This window comes from Lingula anatina, chromosome 6 (assembly GCF_051362555.1).
Source record: "Lingula anatina isolate TDL-2025a chromosome 6, LinAna3.0, whole genome shotgun sequence".
Lineage (NCBI taxonomy): Eukaryota > Metazoa > Brachiopoda > Lingulata > Lingulida > Lingulidae > Lingula > Lingula anatina.
Genome location: NC_141772.1, coordinates 13,865,048 through 13,881,964, shown reverse-complemented (window position 1 = coordinate 13,881,964; position 16,917 = coordinate 13,865,048). Strand labels below are relative to the sequence as shown.

The 16,917-nt window shown below is 39.0% G+C and overlaps 2 protein-coding genes across 4 annotated transcripts in view; one reads left to right on the top strand and one right to left on the bottom strand.

Moving 5' to 3' along the window:
• The window catches only part of LOC106151928 (contactin-associated protein 1-like), a 142,241-nt gene that overhangs the window by 22,011 nt on the left and 103,313 nt on the right, over nt 1-16,917 (bottom strand). The gene's annotated exons all lie outside the window — the stretch shown is intronic.
• Nucleotides 273-16,284, top strand: LOC106151890 (uncharacterized). The gene is made up of 22 exons (XM_087015555.1): nt 273-2,654; nt 2,980-3,987; nt 4,371-4,520; nt 4,796-4,976; nt 5,533-5,690; nt 6,073-6,187; nt 6,985-7,190; nt 7,466-7,633; nt 7,942-8,197; nt 8,523-8,638; nt 9,012-9,135; nt 9,392-9,502; nt 9,818-9,901; nt 10,299-10,377; nt 10,747-10,841; nt 11,000-11,229; nt 11,725-11,832; nt 12,149-12,281; nt 12,667-12,720; nt 13,413-13,562; nt 15,080-15,223; nt 15,597-16,284. The coding sequence occupies exons 1-22, from the start codon at nt 2,142-2,144 to the stop codon at nt 16,007-16,009; spliced, it is 4,596 nt and encodes a 1,531-aa protein (XP_086871681.1). The 5' UTR covers nt 273-2,141; the 3' UTR covers nt 16,010-16,284.

Below are 16,917 nucleotides of genomic sequence, written 5' to 3'. Positions count from 1 at the left end.
ATCGTGTGCTTTAATATTAATTCTTAAAAATTATTTGTGCCTGTCCCTATTTTGTTTGATTGCTTTCTTTTAACACTTTTGAGAAAAAATTAAGAGAAAATTTTACGTAATGTAATTTTATGTTATCAGCGCCTTTCAGTTTCCATTTCCATTTACTAAATCGATGATAAGATAATTCCGAATGTAGTGCCACACTGAGGTTGGCCTGCCTTTTATCATTGTGAGCCCATAAAAAATCTCAGTTGTGTTGAAGATTTAAACCGTATTATTTACATTTCACATACACACACTGGACAAAAGAAGTGTCACCCCCTAACTCACAGTAATGAAAGTAGGCAGATCTTGGGTACTTATAATGCCTGGTCTACTTATAATGTGACTAATGAGTGTAAAACCGCTATACCATGGAATTGTATTGTTGGTCTTGTGCATGTACAGCAAATGTCATTCCTGTCTTCCTCCAGTATGGCAAGATACAGGTAATTATCTAACGGTTATAGGTGCAAGTTATTAACCCGAAGAGGCGGAATATAAGCAATGTCAGAATATCGATACAATTGAATTGTTCAGTCAGAACCGTGCAGAGGGTCTGGTCTCGGTATAGAAACACTGGATCAAGAGACAAATTGCCTCTGATGGGTCGTCCAAGAAAAAATACTGGCCGTGAAGACCGACGACTGATTTTGATGTCCAGGTTGTCAAAGTTCGACACTGCTTGTCAGTTGACAACACAGTGGAACAATTTCACACATAAGAATGTGTCTGTGAAAATTGCTAGGCGTCGGTTACATGCTCAGAGAGTGTACAGCAGGGTAGCAAGACTGAAACCTCTTATATCGTTACAAAACAGGCAACGTAGAGTAAACTAGGGTCAACAGGATCTGGAACTGGACAGTTCATGACAATTGGTCCTATATATTTTTTCTGATGAGTGTCGCTTTGGTCTGACCTCTGATGACAGACGGGTACTATGCTGGCAAACTGCTGGTAAAGCATTTGAACATCATGCACTGAATTTTCGAACACGGAGCAGCATATTCATCATGGTGTGGGGCTGCATCAGCATCTATGGCTTGGGCGAATTGATAGTGGTTAATGGAAACATGAATCACTAGAAATATATCGATGTTTTGGAGTCAGACTTGCTACCATCTATTACTAACATGTTTGGTGAAAGGAATTATCCATCTGTTCACCAGGATGACAATGCTCCTTGTCAGAGGCCCAGAGCAGTTGATGATTGGTTTGACCAACAGGACATTCGCAGGGTGATGTGGCCTGCCCAGAGTCCGGATACAAACATAATAGAAAATGTGTGGAATGATATGTCAAAACTTTTTACAAATGCCCGTCTAACCAGCAGAGAAACTCTGTTATATTCAGTGTTTCATGCTTGGGCCAGCATAAGCCCTGAACGCATCAGACAATTAAATGAATCCTTGCTTCGTAGACTGGCACCTATTATTAGGTCACGTGGCTATGCCACTAAGTACTAATTTTGGACTTGAAACTACATATTTTGGTAGAATGTATATTTTGTTCTCATTTTGTGATTTTTTGTGAAATTTGATGTTAATAAAATGATACCAGGAGCATATCATTCCACAGTCATTTATCTCCCCCATAGTATTGACTCAGTAGGGGTGACACTTCTTTTGTCCAGTGTGTGTAGAGATAATTTATAATAAAAAGAGAAATATGTACTTTCCATATTCACAATCAAATCTGAGCAAAAGTTAATACAAGTGTCCATATGGAAAACAATCTATAGGCAGGTTTATATATTATTCATAATTTGAGGCAGATACGCAATACGAGGTATTGTTACTTTTCCCTTCTCTGTGCAAATCAAAAGACCCCCCTCCCCCCTTGCATTTGTTTTATATCACTTCTACACTGGAATGGTTTGTGGTCGTTATCGTTGAATGTTAATTCTATCTGTTTGGGGATGATAAGGGAAGGGAGGATATCGGTATCATGGAACATGCACGAGACAAGAATGATATTAAATACCAACAGATAACCTACAGATCATCTACCTGTGAGTGGTTCATCGAAATCAAATCATACACTTCATAGTGAGTATTATACTGCCACTCGGAAATATTCTCTGCACGTCTGATTTTCCGTGTTGAGTTGAAATGGCCTACGAGCAAGTTTGGAATTTTCCTGGAAAACGGTTTAATCTTACAGTAAGCGAGAGACCAGAGGAAGCAGCTGCCGTATTTGCAGAAGATGGAGACAGCATCCAACGGGAAGAAGGTTCTGAACAGAAATGCTACCGCATCACAAAGATAGTTGTCTCCTTCCTAACGGTGATAGCGGTACTTTTCTGCGTCGTCGCTAGCAAAATATCCGCCATTGCGGTGGCACAGTCGCTAGGAGACCACGTCAATGGCACGTTCCTCGACGTTGACGAAGTGGCAACGCCACTGACGTTTTTCTACAAACCTTACGCTGGAGATACATCTAACCACACAGCAGGGGCAGGGGAACTGCCAGAGTATCAACAAGTGACGATTTTCATGCTGGTGTTACTTTTGGGAATTCCGTACGTCTTCTCTTTGGCTAGATGTATCTGGGTCGGAGGATTCAGTTGTGGCTGCGATAAGAACTCAAGCAAACCTTGGCCATCTGTTGGAGCAATACTTGTGGTGAGATTTTTTGTTGCTTTACACTAATATATTTATTACTTGCTTCTTTCTTGTATTTGATGCTTGCAGTTTATGTCATATCCATACTGATAAAAGATGCAATGGATGGCAAGTGCACTTTGATGTCTCGACTAAGGTATTTAGCATTAATTTCACTGCGCACCCGTAGCTAAAGTTAAATCGTGCGTTCAATATCTTAAGGAAATAAAGTGAATGTAGGTGCCGCTTTTACTATATTTTGTATTTACAAATTATTGTTTATAATATGATTGAAAAGCAAACATCAAGCCTTAATTTTCACTAACGCTTATTTATCATTCTGCAGGGGTTTGTGTCAAGTGTCTTTGAGGTTACTGGGCTTTGGCTGGTTGTGCTACTTCTCTTTCCTTGGATGTCAGCCTTCACGGCCCTAGCCGTGTCAACAACAGTGTTCATCTGGCCAAACATATGGGCAACGGTGGAACCATTCCTCCTCAGACTTTCCTGTTTCCGCTACGATAAAATCGACAAGATGGAGGATTCTGGTAGCAGTGACGCAGCATTCGGGGTCGGATGCAGCAGCAAGGCGGAAACGGTCGTCAACATGGTGTTTGTCGTCCTCAACATTTTGGGACTGTGTCTGTTAGCGGTGTTTCAACAAATTGATATGGAAGCGCACTACAGGGCATCCGACGCGTGGCTTCTACCCATTGTTTGCTTTTTGTTGACTTTTGCATGGTGGCCGTGGATGCTAAAGAGACAGTTGATAAAGTCTGGGGTGCATGGGGGAAACGGAGAGAGTGACAGATTTGGACATCAGAAACCAGACAAGTTAGTCAGATGGAAAGCGGGAATTCTTTCTAACTTTTGGAAACTGGTACTGACCTTCACCCTCCCTATGCTTTTTAGCTATGTGAGATATGGTAACTATTCTTATTTCACGTTCCTTACGAGACCCGTGTGGTACGTCCATCTTCGCCTCCTAACGCATCCGGCATTTGGATACTTCCTTCTCAATATTTTGACAAGCTTCGGGGGCTACATCTTCACTTGGTTTGCAGACTCCATCAACGCTGGGTTTGACATTAAGAAAACGGTGGCTGGGAGGTTCAATATCAAGACTTATCTGTCGCTTTTCTTCATCCCGTTAAGTCTTGCCACACCTATTGCCGCGTTCGTCGTTGGGGAAGTCAACACGTGCTCTCTTCTGCCTCATTTCCACTGTGACTCTCTAACTGGCCACCAGGCCGCTATTGGCGTCTTAGCAATAGTGATATTGTTCATTGTGAATTTTTTCTCCATTGGCCGCTTCATTCTGAATAACAAAACACTGGTACTGGCGAAAGAATCACAGGTAAAGTTTGCAAGAATATCGCCAATCACTCTTTCAGCAAAATACCAAACTAAGTCTTTTTGGTTCAATACAATAGTATATGAGTAGATATAAAATTTAATTTTACATAATGCAGTCCACTGTCATTACTAGGCGCGTTCTATCACATAAGTATAACGGTGGAACGGGATTGATACGGGACGCGGGACAGAACAGTTAAACAAAACACAAGGGAAGGTGAGTATCTATGACAATGCTTCCTTATATAGCTTTTGAACAAACCACGTGGATCCCATGGGTTAGAAAGCATCAAAACCCGGTGAGTGTGGGGGTCTTTACCATGGTAAACAATCTTGACCTGTTGTTACAGGCACCGCGTCATTTTATATCTTGTCCAATTGCAGTTGTTTTGGTTGTCAAGTTATAACGGAGTGATGTTAGAACAATGGCTGTGGTTGAATAGGAAGACATACCGCACAGACACAACCAAACGTAACCCAGATCATCTCAGAAAGGAAGCCACTATATACATTAACACAACCATGTATAATGAGGTATAGTGTTCCTTGCTTGATTTTAGTATCCCCAGATAGATATTGAATCAACACGCACCATATAGGCCTAGAAATTCCCCACTGTTGTTCATTATTGTTATCGAGACGGCAGTTGAAGGTCCACTTTTATATAGAAAATTCAGATTTTTGGTAAGCGAAAGACATGATGTGTATAATTTTATAATTATATTCTTATTTTAATATTATTTATTAATAATTCATTATAATAAACTCTGTGAACTTACGTCAAAATATGGATACTATTTCAATTCCAGTCTGCTGAAGAAATGGGTCAACTCCTACAGTCCCTACGGCGCGTGCGCGATGACCGACATGCCAACTCCCCCGCCTATTATTCCCACATCTGGCTTGATGGTGCTTTCGATACTAAAAAGAAAGGAGATGTTTTTAACACGAATACTCTGAGACTGTTGTCGTTGCTGCAAGATATTTTTGGTAGGTTTTCTACTTACAGCACGGTATCTTGTCTTGTGCCGATAACTGTAGTGGTGACACTTTACAATCGTAAATCATTTTAACTATTTTATGTGCGCTGCACAACTTCTTAATTAAATGAACATGCGGAACCATTATTGTAGACAGATGTATCATCGTATTTTGACTATATAATTCTCAAAATTATGTCAAAAAGGCGGGCGATGCTTTCGTTAAAAGTGCAAAGGGAGATGAGCTAGAAAAACTTTGGCTTTATCTTTTTAATAATATTACAGAGTTAACAAATTATTTTCATGCTTTTAATATAGGAGGGGGTGCAATCCAAGACCCCTCACAAAACAGATATGTAATTAACTATAGGCTGTGTTCACACATTACGTATACCTTAGACAGAAAACCGACCATTTTTTCGTTATTCGCAACCAGACGATATAAAGAGGGTGGTCTATCATTTGATCGGTTGCTATCGCAAGATTGATCGGTTTCCATTTCAAATTATCCCTGTGTTCACGGACGCATGTCCAGTATTACATATATATACATGTGTACAATCCAGATGTTAGCTTCGCGCCCGGAGATAAAGGCTTCGAGAAGGTGAGGACCAAATATGGCATGCGTCTGACGTGGAAATTCCCGCTGAATAGTACGGAGGCCCTGGAGGACCCCGAAAGGTACACCATGAGTCTTAATCTTCATCTTAAGGACAACAGAAAGGTACACATATAAACGTGCTTATTCTCAGTCTTTTAGTCATTTATGCACCTTATATTACACGTTATAAATACTGCACTAAATGCTTTGTTTTACTTGACATTAAACACCAATACAGTGTTACCGGTATGTGTTGTAAGATCAGACTAAGAGTTTTGCCCAGCTGCCTCGGCTTACGCCTCCAAAAGGAGATATTTTCTCATTTAATCAATATTATGAATAATTTGTATTCCCATGTATAGCTGAAATGCCTAGGGCAATTTGTAAGTCCTGAAAGTCTAGTAAAGTTGTACATATGGCTATCTTGAGAATATTAAATACGACGACGTGCCCTGAAACTAGGGCCTATATATAATAACACACATATGTCCTTGTTTTGTTTCAGGTGAAGAATAAGAAAAGATGGAGTCAGATCATGTATTTGTCCTTAGTGCTTGACTACCTTAACCAGAAGCCGAGAGAGGGAGCCACTGCGGAGGAACTGAAACAATGGGAGCAAAGTAAGGAAAATAAACTGCATGTCTAAATGTTTCACGTCTTACAGATCGTATATGGACACACAGAAATGTGCCCCAATTCTATATTTAAATTGTTTTAATCTCATTTGGTTAGTTAATATCTCACGTATCGCAATTGTTTCAATTGATAAATGTATGCAAACATCTTCAACTGCATGGTAAAAGGGAGATAATTAGGATGTAATTTTTTTTCTTCTTCTTATCATATTGTTATTTGAATTGATTCAAAGTACCCTCCCCTTTACCAAAAAATAAATGAAACTCTACATGCAAGCAAGACCTCTTTCAAAACACAAAAAGAAAAGCTGTCGTTATTTCTCTACGGTCATAAATCCTTATCACCCACCCAAAATGAAATTATCTTCGACACTGTTGCAAATTTTCTTCTCGTAAACTTTGTTATCACTTAATAGGTATTATCTCTTTTCCTCTTCTTTCTTTCTGTACTTAACTTGTGCTCCTGATATATATGAAGTTTTACATTTACTCTGTTGTATATATGTATATACCTATCCATTTGTTTTATTTATTTATTTACTTATTTAATTTAATTTTGTGGAGAGCATATAATGCTTCCAGCGCCTTGCCTCCACTTCATTCTTTTGAATAAACGTTGTTTAAAAAAAAAAATCATATTGTTATGAATGTGTGGGTGTAATATACACTAATCTTCCTCTTAGTCTATCTGTTTGAAAAAAATATTCTCAACCGTATTGAGGGGTACGTCTATTGTCTCCCTCTCAGATTTGCTATTTTTAGTCACGATATACAATTCACAGGACTCCAGAACAGTTACATTCTCGCCACCGACGCAGACGTCAAATTTACATTGCCTTCTGTGGAGGCGTTGTTAGAAATCTATCTTAGGGACGACTCGCTTAGGATAGGGGCGGTGTGCGGTAGGACGCACCCTTTGGGTTCACAGGTGCAACCCGTAGTATCATACCAGGTTTTTGACTATGCTGTTGGACATTGGTTTCAAAAGGTATTCTTTTTGAAAAATCTAAGATCTTTGTAATATATATTGTATGCAAATAAGGTAAGGTGATTATGAAAGGGGTTGTAAGGTATGTCTCAACAAATCTTTTTTTAGGATGTAAGTTATTCAAATGTGAGATACAAGTAAGGGGACATTTCAAAACCATGTCACACTGAGTAACTCTGCCTGTATTTTAGAGAATTTAGGCAAGCGGCATCAGATTCTTTTTCCATATTGTAAGCAGGAACTGTTTAGAAAATGGAATGTCATGTATTGTGTAGGTGTCAAACCATATGCTGGGCAGTGTACTGTGTGCCCCGGGTTGCTTTAGTCTGTACCGCTGTAATGTACTGAGGAAAGTGACCAGTATATACGGCAGCACTACCAACAGCGCCTTCGAGTTCCTGTACAAAGACATGGGGGAGGACCGGTGGCTGTGTTCACTAATGGTAACATAAAACTGATTTGTAAATAATAACAGTCTTCAGTAATGTGAATACGCGTGTATCAATATGGTAGAATAGAGCCATATTTTCAGATATTCAGTGCATGTTTGGTAGGGCCTGAAATCATGTGACTTGCAACATATCGATATTCACCAGCGCTTCTAAACTGCCTTGTGTTTTTCCCAGTAAAGGACACGGCGTCTTTGGTCTCGTCTGTAAAATAAATCTGTAAAATTCATTTTAATTATTGACGATTGAGTTTGTATACCTTTACACATATATTTTATCGACTTATATTCTTGCTTCCTAAGATAACAGCCAGCTACCACTTAGCATACACAGGCGCCGCCGAGAACAAAACCTTCTGTCCAGAGGGTTTCGAAGAGTTCTTCAAGCAACGCCGGCGTTGGGTCGTTTCAACCATCGCCAATATGTTCCTTCTGATCGGAAATTTCAAAGAAATCATCACCAAGAATCCACACGTGTCCACGCTGTTCATGATCTACCAGACAGCTCTTCTAGTGTCTTCATTCGTGGGCCCAGCCACCGTGATATTAGTCATAGCAGGTAGAGCGGCGTCCATAGTTGTTTGTTAGGAATTCGTGTCAGAGAATAGAATAGCAAGGACGTTTTGAAAGAATGTGAAGTTAAGGCCTTGCAGCAATAAAATGTATGTTAATGATAACTCATACAGTAATATAATGTAATGCTGACTGCATGTATACAACATAAATATGCGTAAAAGTGGTGGAAGTGCCGAGAATAGCCTTTATAGCTACAGGATATCGGTGGTATATCAAATGGTGATAAAAGAAATTCGTACTCTTTACAGAAAATAGTTTTTTTAATAAACTAGTGTGACTGTTCTGTGGTTTACAACTGCCTTTTTCAGGTGGACTGGACTTTGCTTTCAATATACCCAACCTCCCGGTGGCAATTATACTGACCATTTTGTCTGGCGTCTTTTTGTACATCTGTCTAAAGACATCTGGAGACACACAAATGAATGTAAGTGCTTTTAAATGGCATGGGATTGCTGCAGATCGTCCCCTTTTGTTGAAGTTTCGGCACGGACGGTTATGGGGAGTCTGTTTTCAAAACATATGAAGTACACAAAAACTGGGGCAATAAGAGCTATAATATTTCTTTAGAGGAAAGTGTGATTTTGTTAAATTTTATATATAGCAATTTGTTAAAAAAGAAAATAGTGATGGTTATGCATGCGTTATTAAATTACTTTACCATTGTCTTGGGTGCTTTGTCAAAATTTGCAAAAAAAAGTATTATGAATCAAAACGTGTGTTTAAATGGATTTCTGGGTTTGAGTTCTCAACTCTGATGATGTAGTTTTCAAGTATGTGCCTGCATGTCCGTCTTTCAGATTGCCATATTGCTGAGTGCCGTGTTTGCTTTGATTACGTCAGCATCATTCATTGGAACGATCCGTCAGTTGGTCAGTGAATACTCCGCTCTTCCAGACATACTGGCAAACAAATACAATTACGGTAATCTCTCTCTTTCTGCATATGATATACATATTTTATATTTTATTTGCACGCGCACCTGTCAGACATAAAAAAAACAGTTAACTTTGGTGCTTTTCTACGGTTGTTATAACCACTAGTATATACACATTGAGCAAAATCATCCACTTTCTATAAACTCAATAACATTACAGTGTATATAATCTGCAAATGCATTTTGTTTTCATATAAAAATGACAAAGTTCACACTTCAAAGAAAACCTTTGCCATATTTCAGAGATCTGGGAGATGCCAATACCCACTAGTTCGATCTACTTTACGACTATTATTGTCATGTTCCTCATTGCTTCAGTCGTCCATCCGACGGAATTCACTTGTATTTTTCACGGTACGTGCCTATCACGGGTAGGACAATACGCACAGCATACCACGAGTAAAAAATAAGTTAATCTGTATGATAAAAATGTCGGTGGTTATATAATGTTTAATTTAAAAAAAGCATCACCGATAATTTTGTTGAAACATTAAACATAAATATAAAAAAGTTTGATAAATAACTTGGAGAGCTTTTTTTTAAAAAAAACTCCTTTATATCAATTGTCATTCAAAACGATTGTAATATTTTGACGTATTTTTTTTATGCACGTGCCATTCATGAAATAGTTGGAGATAACTGTCACTTCATGTGTTCTCTTACCTTCAGGTCTTACCTACCTGTTCTTCCTGCCTGCTGGGTACCTATTCCTGACCATCTACAGTCTGTGCAACATTACAGACCAGTCGTGGGGTGAGGTGGACGTTTTATTTTACATTCGAATATTGTGAGTAAATACCGTACATCATCATCACTGTTAGCATCATTGTCATCACCGTTGAAATTGGTATATTGCTGTTATGTGCCCAGTTGCGGATTTCCAGAAATTCAATCGCTGGCGGCTAGGATTATCACTGAGGGAAAAGCAAGTATCTCTAATGTCACAAAAGCCCGGAGGTGCTGGTGTAAGGCTTTTTTTCGCACCATTGTTGATATGCTGCGACAAAATCACATTATATGTATGGAAGATGACATTTCAGTTCTGGCGGGATATTTTTGATGTTATTCTAATTGATATGCTATATTTTGTACAGTGATGCATTATAATAGAGTGATGTCACTTTGTTTTATTGTATAATTTCCTTTACAGGGACGAGGGAGGCGAAAACTATTGGTGGCGCTGATGATGACATTTTGACAACTGTGGTGAAAGCTTTCCAAGCAGTATGGTTTGTACCGATCATACTTCACTAAAACAATATTTACATTTAAATACGTTATGAAGTTAAATAAAATTAAGAATATTGTTTTTTAATAAATATCAATTTTAAAATATCATTCTGTTCCTACAAAACTGCATTAGAAAGCAGGTCACCTTCATAGTTTTCTTCGCGTATAATAAAACGGTGTAATTAAATGGAAGTGAATTTGGCTCTACATATGCGTATTTCAGTGCACGAGAACCCAGCGTAATATTTATCTTTAAGCCCTCGATTAATAGCAACCGTTTAAATCCCTAACTTATACGTGTGCTCCATCGTTATCTATGCCATTATCATTCTGAAATTAAGACCATATTGTCTTTCACTCCACTCCAGTTGTGCTTGGCGGAACACGAAAACAACGCCTCAGCCGATTATCATCAGCAACGTGCCTCATCGGAAAGCCAGTGTGTCGCAGAATACGCCGGAAGGTAAAATACAACTTAACTCGATCCAAAATAAATGATATTGTACACTTTCTGATTTTCCGAACTCTTGATCCCTAATAAATACCAGAAAAACCAGAAGTCCTTTTTGTAACACCTTTTTTAAGAATAATACTTTAAGAATGACTAAATTGCTATATTAGAAAAAGACAATAAGGAGCGCCCTTCAAATGTCCAACTACGAAGACAATCGTCCGTTAGGAGGTCTAAAATCACGGCATATTACGATAAGAAAGAGACCACGGAGGATTGTTTGCGCGTGGAAGACTGGTTGGAGGCTAATTTCTTCCAGGAGGAAATCAAGCAGTGCGCCCCCTGGTTCAAAACCCTGGGCTACGGGGATACCAGTTTTATCGCAGGGATGACTAAAGAGGTAAATTTATCCTCGAAACCTGGTGTAAAAAATGAGTGTTAGGCAGAAAATAGATCTTAGTCCTAAAACCCAGATGTTTTGTCTACTCCAGTAGTGGATGAAATTGTATCACATATAGTAGTAGTAGTGAAGTAGTAGTTACGTTTGGAAAAGCGTGGCCGACCAAAATCAATTGTTGTCATGCCTTAGGCACAGACTGAGAGCTGTATGTTTTGTATTCAAATGTGTTAAGAAATCGTAAGAAAATGGCGCATCACAAAAGACAAATATATTTAACCTTGAAAAATAGGCTAGCGTACTAACATAATCAGTTTGATTCGATACTGCCGCTACTGTTACATTTACCGAGCGTTTCAGCTCTGCACAGCTCTGTACTTGTCACATTTAAATGCGGCGTTCACAACCATTTGATCCGCAGTACGCTTTCAAGTGGAACCGCGGACTAACTCGATGTGAATGCAGCCTTTTTGTATACTATTCTGTATTACTTACAAGGAAATTCGGTCTGTGGGCATCACTAAGCCAGATCATCTCGCTGCGGTCCACGCTGCGGCCGCCGGTCTTCCTGCCTTCACCATAGACCCCTACTGGCCCGCTACTGAGGTACCGCAATATGGATACCTTTCATTTTATAGTTTATATTCAAACAATTTAATCGAAGGAACAGCCTGTCGGTTTTTACTTTCCAAGGTCGTCAAAAGTAAAAAAAAATCTTGGTTTTTAGTGCATCTTTCGAATGTTTATTTTTAATTTTTATTTTTTAAATGGACAAATATGATTTTTTTTTCATCACTGGGTACATAGAATAAAGTTATTCTGTCCGATGGATTTTTTTTTTTTTTTTTGTTATTTAAATAATTGTAAGGTACAGATTTATATATATAACCCAGCCCTCTTGAAAGTAACCTTTTCTTTTTAGAGCGAGCGTAGAGCGTGGATTCTAAGTGTCGGTTTGGAGGGGTATGAAGATACCATGCTCCCCAAGTTTGAAGAACTCCCTAAAACAACGGAGCTTAGTAAACTCAGAGTAAAGTTCAGCGTGTACAAACCAGGTGAAATAGTTAATGTGATATGAAGTATATAGATGTAGTATTACGACGTCTTTAAATCTTTATCTAATAATCTAATATTCTTTACTGCTAGTAACTACATAGCCTATACAGTAAAATGCGGCCAGCAAGGGTTTAAGCATTTTTATTTAGGTGCCCTGGCACACGAGAAGCACAAGCGCCCACAGTTCATTATGAACTCTGTTTGCAAATGTAGTCAGTGGAACACAATGAAAAATTAATATCGGGTTACTGAATTATTGGCCTCAAAAAGTTTTTCTAAGAATGGAATGTTTATTTGGCCTTCTGACAAATGCACTGACAGCTAACGTCACAATCATAAGGATGACGTCAGCAAAGAATGACGTCATCATGACATATGTTACAGGTCACCTCAAACGACTGTACAACGTGATCCAGTTGCTTCGGGAACCAACTACAGGTAACATACTACTTTTTTGCCTAAATCAATTATTTTCAAATCGAGTGGGTTCCAATAGGATGAAAAAAAATGACCATTTCGTTGGGTTTGCTAAACGGATTTTCTTTTTTAGTTTATGCGATCGTAGGACAAGCTGTTGAAGAAAACTGTGCTTCGATAATACTTCTAAGGTTATTCTAAGGTTATACTGATTATACTTTCTGCAGTCGGTCTTCGGGAGTTACTGAAGCTGTAAACGCTCTTCATGGTCATCTGGAGTGTACCTAACCCGTGTTTAGTTTATGCGATCGTAGGACAAGCTGTTGAAGAAAACTGTGCTTCGATAATACTTCTAAGGTTATTCTAAGGTTATACTGATTATACTTTCTGCAGTCGGTCTTCGGGAGTTACTGAAGCTGTAAACGCTCTTCATGGTCATCTGGAGTGAAATTATTATCAGCAATGACATCACAGGTTAACGCGTCACAATGATAAAATGTTGTTGTGAATCTACTGAAGCTGTAAACGTTCTTCATGGTCATCTGGAGTGAAATTATTATCACAAATGACATCACAGGTTAACGCGTCACAATGATAAAATGTGAATCGCTCTCAATAGAACAACCAAAAAGGAACCAAAAGGTGAATTAAAAGGTTACATGATTAATAGAATAAATAGTAGCATTTCTAAACACCACTATCCCTATTTCCAGAGGAACTGAATATTATGACGACGCGCAGGGCAATCAACATGGCTGTGACGTCACCTGCACCTTCGGAAGAGGATCAGTTTTGGTCGCAGGTGGTGGAAGAGAAACTTAAACCACAGACCGTCTTCAAGGAATCCAAGATGGCGCTGGAAGGTAAATGCCTGCATGGAAGCATTGATACCCTAAAGTCTTAAGACGACGTTGAAAGCATGTCTGCAATACGATAAAAGGTAGAAGTAGGAAAAAATGGCCTCATTGCATCTCTGTGGAATTAGTGATACTTTTGTTGATGGAATGATGCAGATAGTGCATCCTGGATAGCACGTAAGGCCACACTTTTTTATTTTTATGGATGACATCCTGCGCGCGCACCGATTTTAGTCCGTTCCCCAAAAAAAAAAAAAAAAAAAAATCCCCCCCCCCCCCCCCCCCAAGGAAGTCGGTTGTCGCAAACGTCGTTATTGAATTTGCCGGAAAATGCAATCGGCAATCCTCGGCTAATTCCGCAAGCTCCATACTGTCATTGTCGACTGCGGAGACATCCGAGTAGTTCCGAGTGCGGAAAATGAGCTTTCTGCGCATGCGTATTATCACCACGTGGAAATATGGCAAATTCATCTCTAGCATTAATTTCAAAATACACGACAATTAAAGTCATAAAGAGAACGGGGGCCGTCGTTTTGGATTGGTTTGCCATTGATGTTGGACATGAAGATATCACCCTTTTACAATTATACGAAAGGCTGGCCGCGCCCGGAAAATTTCACTGACATTCTGTCCAAAGCAGCACATAGGCTACCAGTTTTTTTTGTAGCGAAAAAAGGGTCGACAAGAGCGTCGTGGTATTTGGTGGACTGAAGGTCGGACAGGCCGCCCGATAGTTGGTTGCTACGTGTGAGTCGAAGTAGACAAAATGGCATCGACCGAAATTACTTTTTTAGCTTTGGTAGTAGGAAGCATAGGCCTATCTTTGCTTCATTTTTTTAATAGTTCTGTGAAGTGTTTACACTGCTTTAATTTTCTGAGAGTAGGCCTACAAATAAAGACAAGCTGTTTATTTGATATTTGTTTTATTGATTGCTATACCAACAGAATGCATGAAATAACCTTAAATAGATTTGGTAATATGCAGCATATATATTCATGACTTTTTACCTTTCTACGAAGTAGGCCCTATTCACAATGCTTTAATATTTTGAGAGCATGGATAAAGACATGTTGTTAGTTTGATACGTGTTTCTGTGGTAATTTAGTGTTTCCAGCTGTGTACTGAAAACATAACATTTCTTAAGCATTTTTTTTTTTTTGGACCGTTTTTTTTTTTTTCGCCCGCTCGCACCGACTTTGGGGTCCCCAGAGGATGTCATCCATAAAAATAAAAAAGTGTGGCCTAATGTTCCTTGCGGCTGAAGGGGAAAGCTTGCCTCTGACTTGCCTTAAGTTAAGCTGCTTTTGAAACACTGGTGATATTTATTTTTAAATAAATGGTTTTATTTCATGTTTTTTAGGTAATGCCGGTGTTGCTGAGCATCATACAGCATCACAACTCACGCTATCCGCATGTACATCTTTATCGGTTAAAACCTGTGGAGAGTTTAAACAATTCCAAATAGTCGTTCTAGAATAGCCGCTTTTTAAAGCTTGTCTTATATAACAATTGTACGTTTCAGATGAATTAATAGAGCTCCGCAATTCAGCATTAGTGGCCTTCGCCATCTGTAATCTGCTTTGGTTGGTTATATTTCTAACACTTGGAAACTTAAGCCTGGACGACGAAAGAAGCGACTTGAGCTTGTTCGGCACAAATCCAATCGGTAAGTTCTTTTAACTCTAATTATTTTTTTAGTTTTGAACACACTGTTGGTTACCAGAGTCCAAAAGACCTTGGATTTGAACTGAGGGCTGGGTGGTGTTGGAATTATCGAAAAATATTAATGTCACAATTGTACCGTAATTGCCAAATATTTCTTCTAACACGGGGTGGTGGGGGTATCCCCCCTCATCTTTTTTAATATCTTGTACAGGGCTGTATGCCAATTCCCTATTGCAACTAAACTTAAAAAGCTATTGCGCCAATATACAGTAGGCATACTGCTATATTGGAATGCACATCTGCATGTCCACAGTTTTATTTGAAATCCAGCAGACTTTAGCAATTTGTAAATAGAACCGCGTTTTGATTTTCAGGTTTGCTTTTCCTGGGACTGTTTTCCGTGCTATTAGTAATTCAGTTCTTGGCAATGTTAGCACACCGCCTGCTCACTTTCGTCCACCTCATATCGCGAGTTTCCTGGACACCAGACGAGACTTCGGCCACCGTGAAGTCACGTGACGTCACAGAGGGGGCTAAGGTCCAAGTTTATCGCCAATCGGAGAGATCGGTATCAACAACTTCACTTGTTAACTCTATGTCGCACACTACAGAGAGTCATTATGGAGAGGGTATAAGTAACCCTGCTCTAGAAGAAGAAGAAAAAGAAGAGGAAGAGGGAGAGGAGGAAGAAGAAGAGCCTATGTATGACGTAGCACTACCTGTACGAGGTCGAGTGGTGTATGAACTTGCCGGTGGAACACAGAGTCAACTAATATCCGGCAATTAAAGCGGGATTTGTTGAAATGGACATCTGACATAAAAACTGAGACTTATGCGCGAAAAAACAAATGATACGTGTAGTATCATTAAGAAAACTTTTCATCAAAATACTGAAGACGAGATTTAATTTAAGATTTTATTCAAATTTATTTTAGTTTCTAATTATTCAATTATTGCTGATTAGAACCAATAAAATCCCATCGAAAATATAAAACATCAGCGTAGCTTAGCATAAGCATAGACACCTTGGAGGAGCGTTTACGTCATTTTTTAACAGCTATCGGCATGGGGCGTTATTTCATCCCCGAACAAGACCTTATCACAAAATTGGCATAGAAGACGGCAAGTGCGTGAGCTTTAATCTCGTGCCCTCAATTTCGTTTATATAATTTTTCATGGAGTATGAGCCCTTTATTTCAATGATTCATTACACAAAGGCATTATTTTGCCTTTTCAGCGATAAAATCAGACCTTTGGCTTTTAGGAGAAATCGGTGGCAGGAATTTAACTCCTCAATAGCGTCATTAAATAGGCGTTGAAACGGTGTTCGTGGTTGCTCCGGTAAAAGAAGATATCTGAGAAACCGATTTTGCGAAATCACAATTGTGAGGACAAAAATAAAGTAAAGAAATTTGAGAAACCGATTTTGCAACTTTCACCTCAAAATCTTTATTTTGAAAATTGTGGTTGGTGAGACGTTAAGTGAGGCGATCGCCGCAATGGTAATTCCTGTCTCGGGTTTATATGGCAAATTACCGCTTACCAGTAGCGGTGTAAGAACCTTATGGCATTTGCTTCCACACAGAAATTTCGGAAAACAAGTATTTCACTCATTAAAACCCTTCTACTAATGTCGATTATGGTGATTATATTTTACTGCACGGTGGATTAGGTCATGCAGCAATTTCTCGTTAA

What these genes read in the sequence shown, in the direction of transcription:
- LOC106151890 (XM_087015555.1), top strand. Translation starts at nt 2,142, where the DNA reads ATGGCCTACGAGCAAGTTTGGAATTTTCCTGGAAAACGGTTTAATCTT. An exon ending in GGTGGCTGTGTTCACTAATG is followed by an intron (nt 7,634 to 7,941) that starts GTAACATAAAAC and finishes TTGCTTCCTAAG; the next exon opens with ATAACAGCCAGCTACCACTT. An exon ending in CTGGAGACACACAAATGAAT is followed by an intron (nt 8,639 to 9,011) that starts GTAAGTGCTTTT and finishes TCCGTCTTTCAG; the next exon opens with ATTGCCATATTGCTGAGTGC.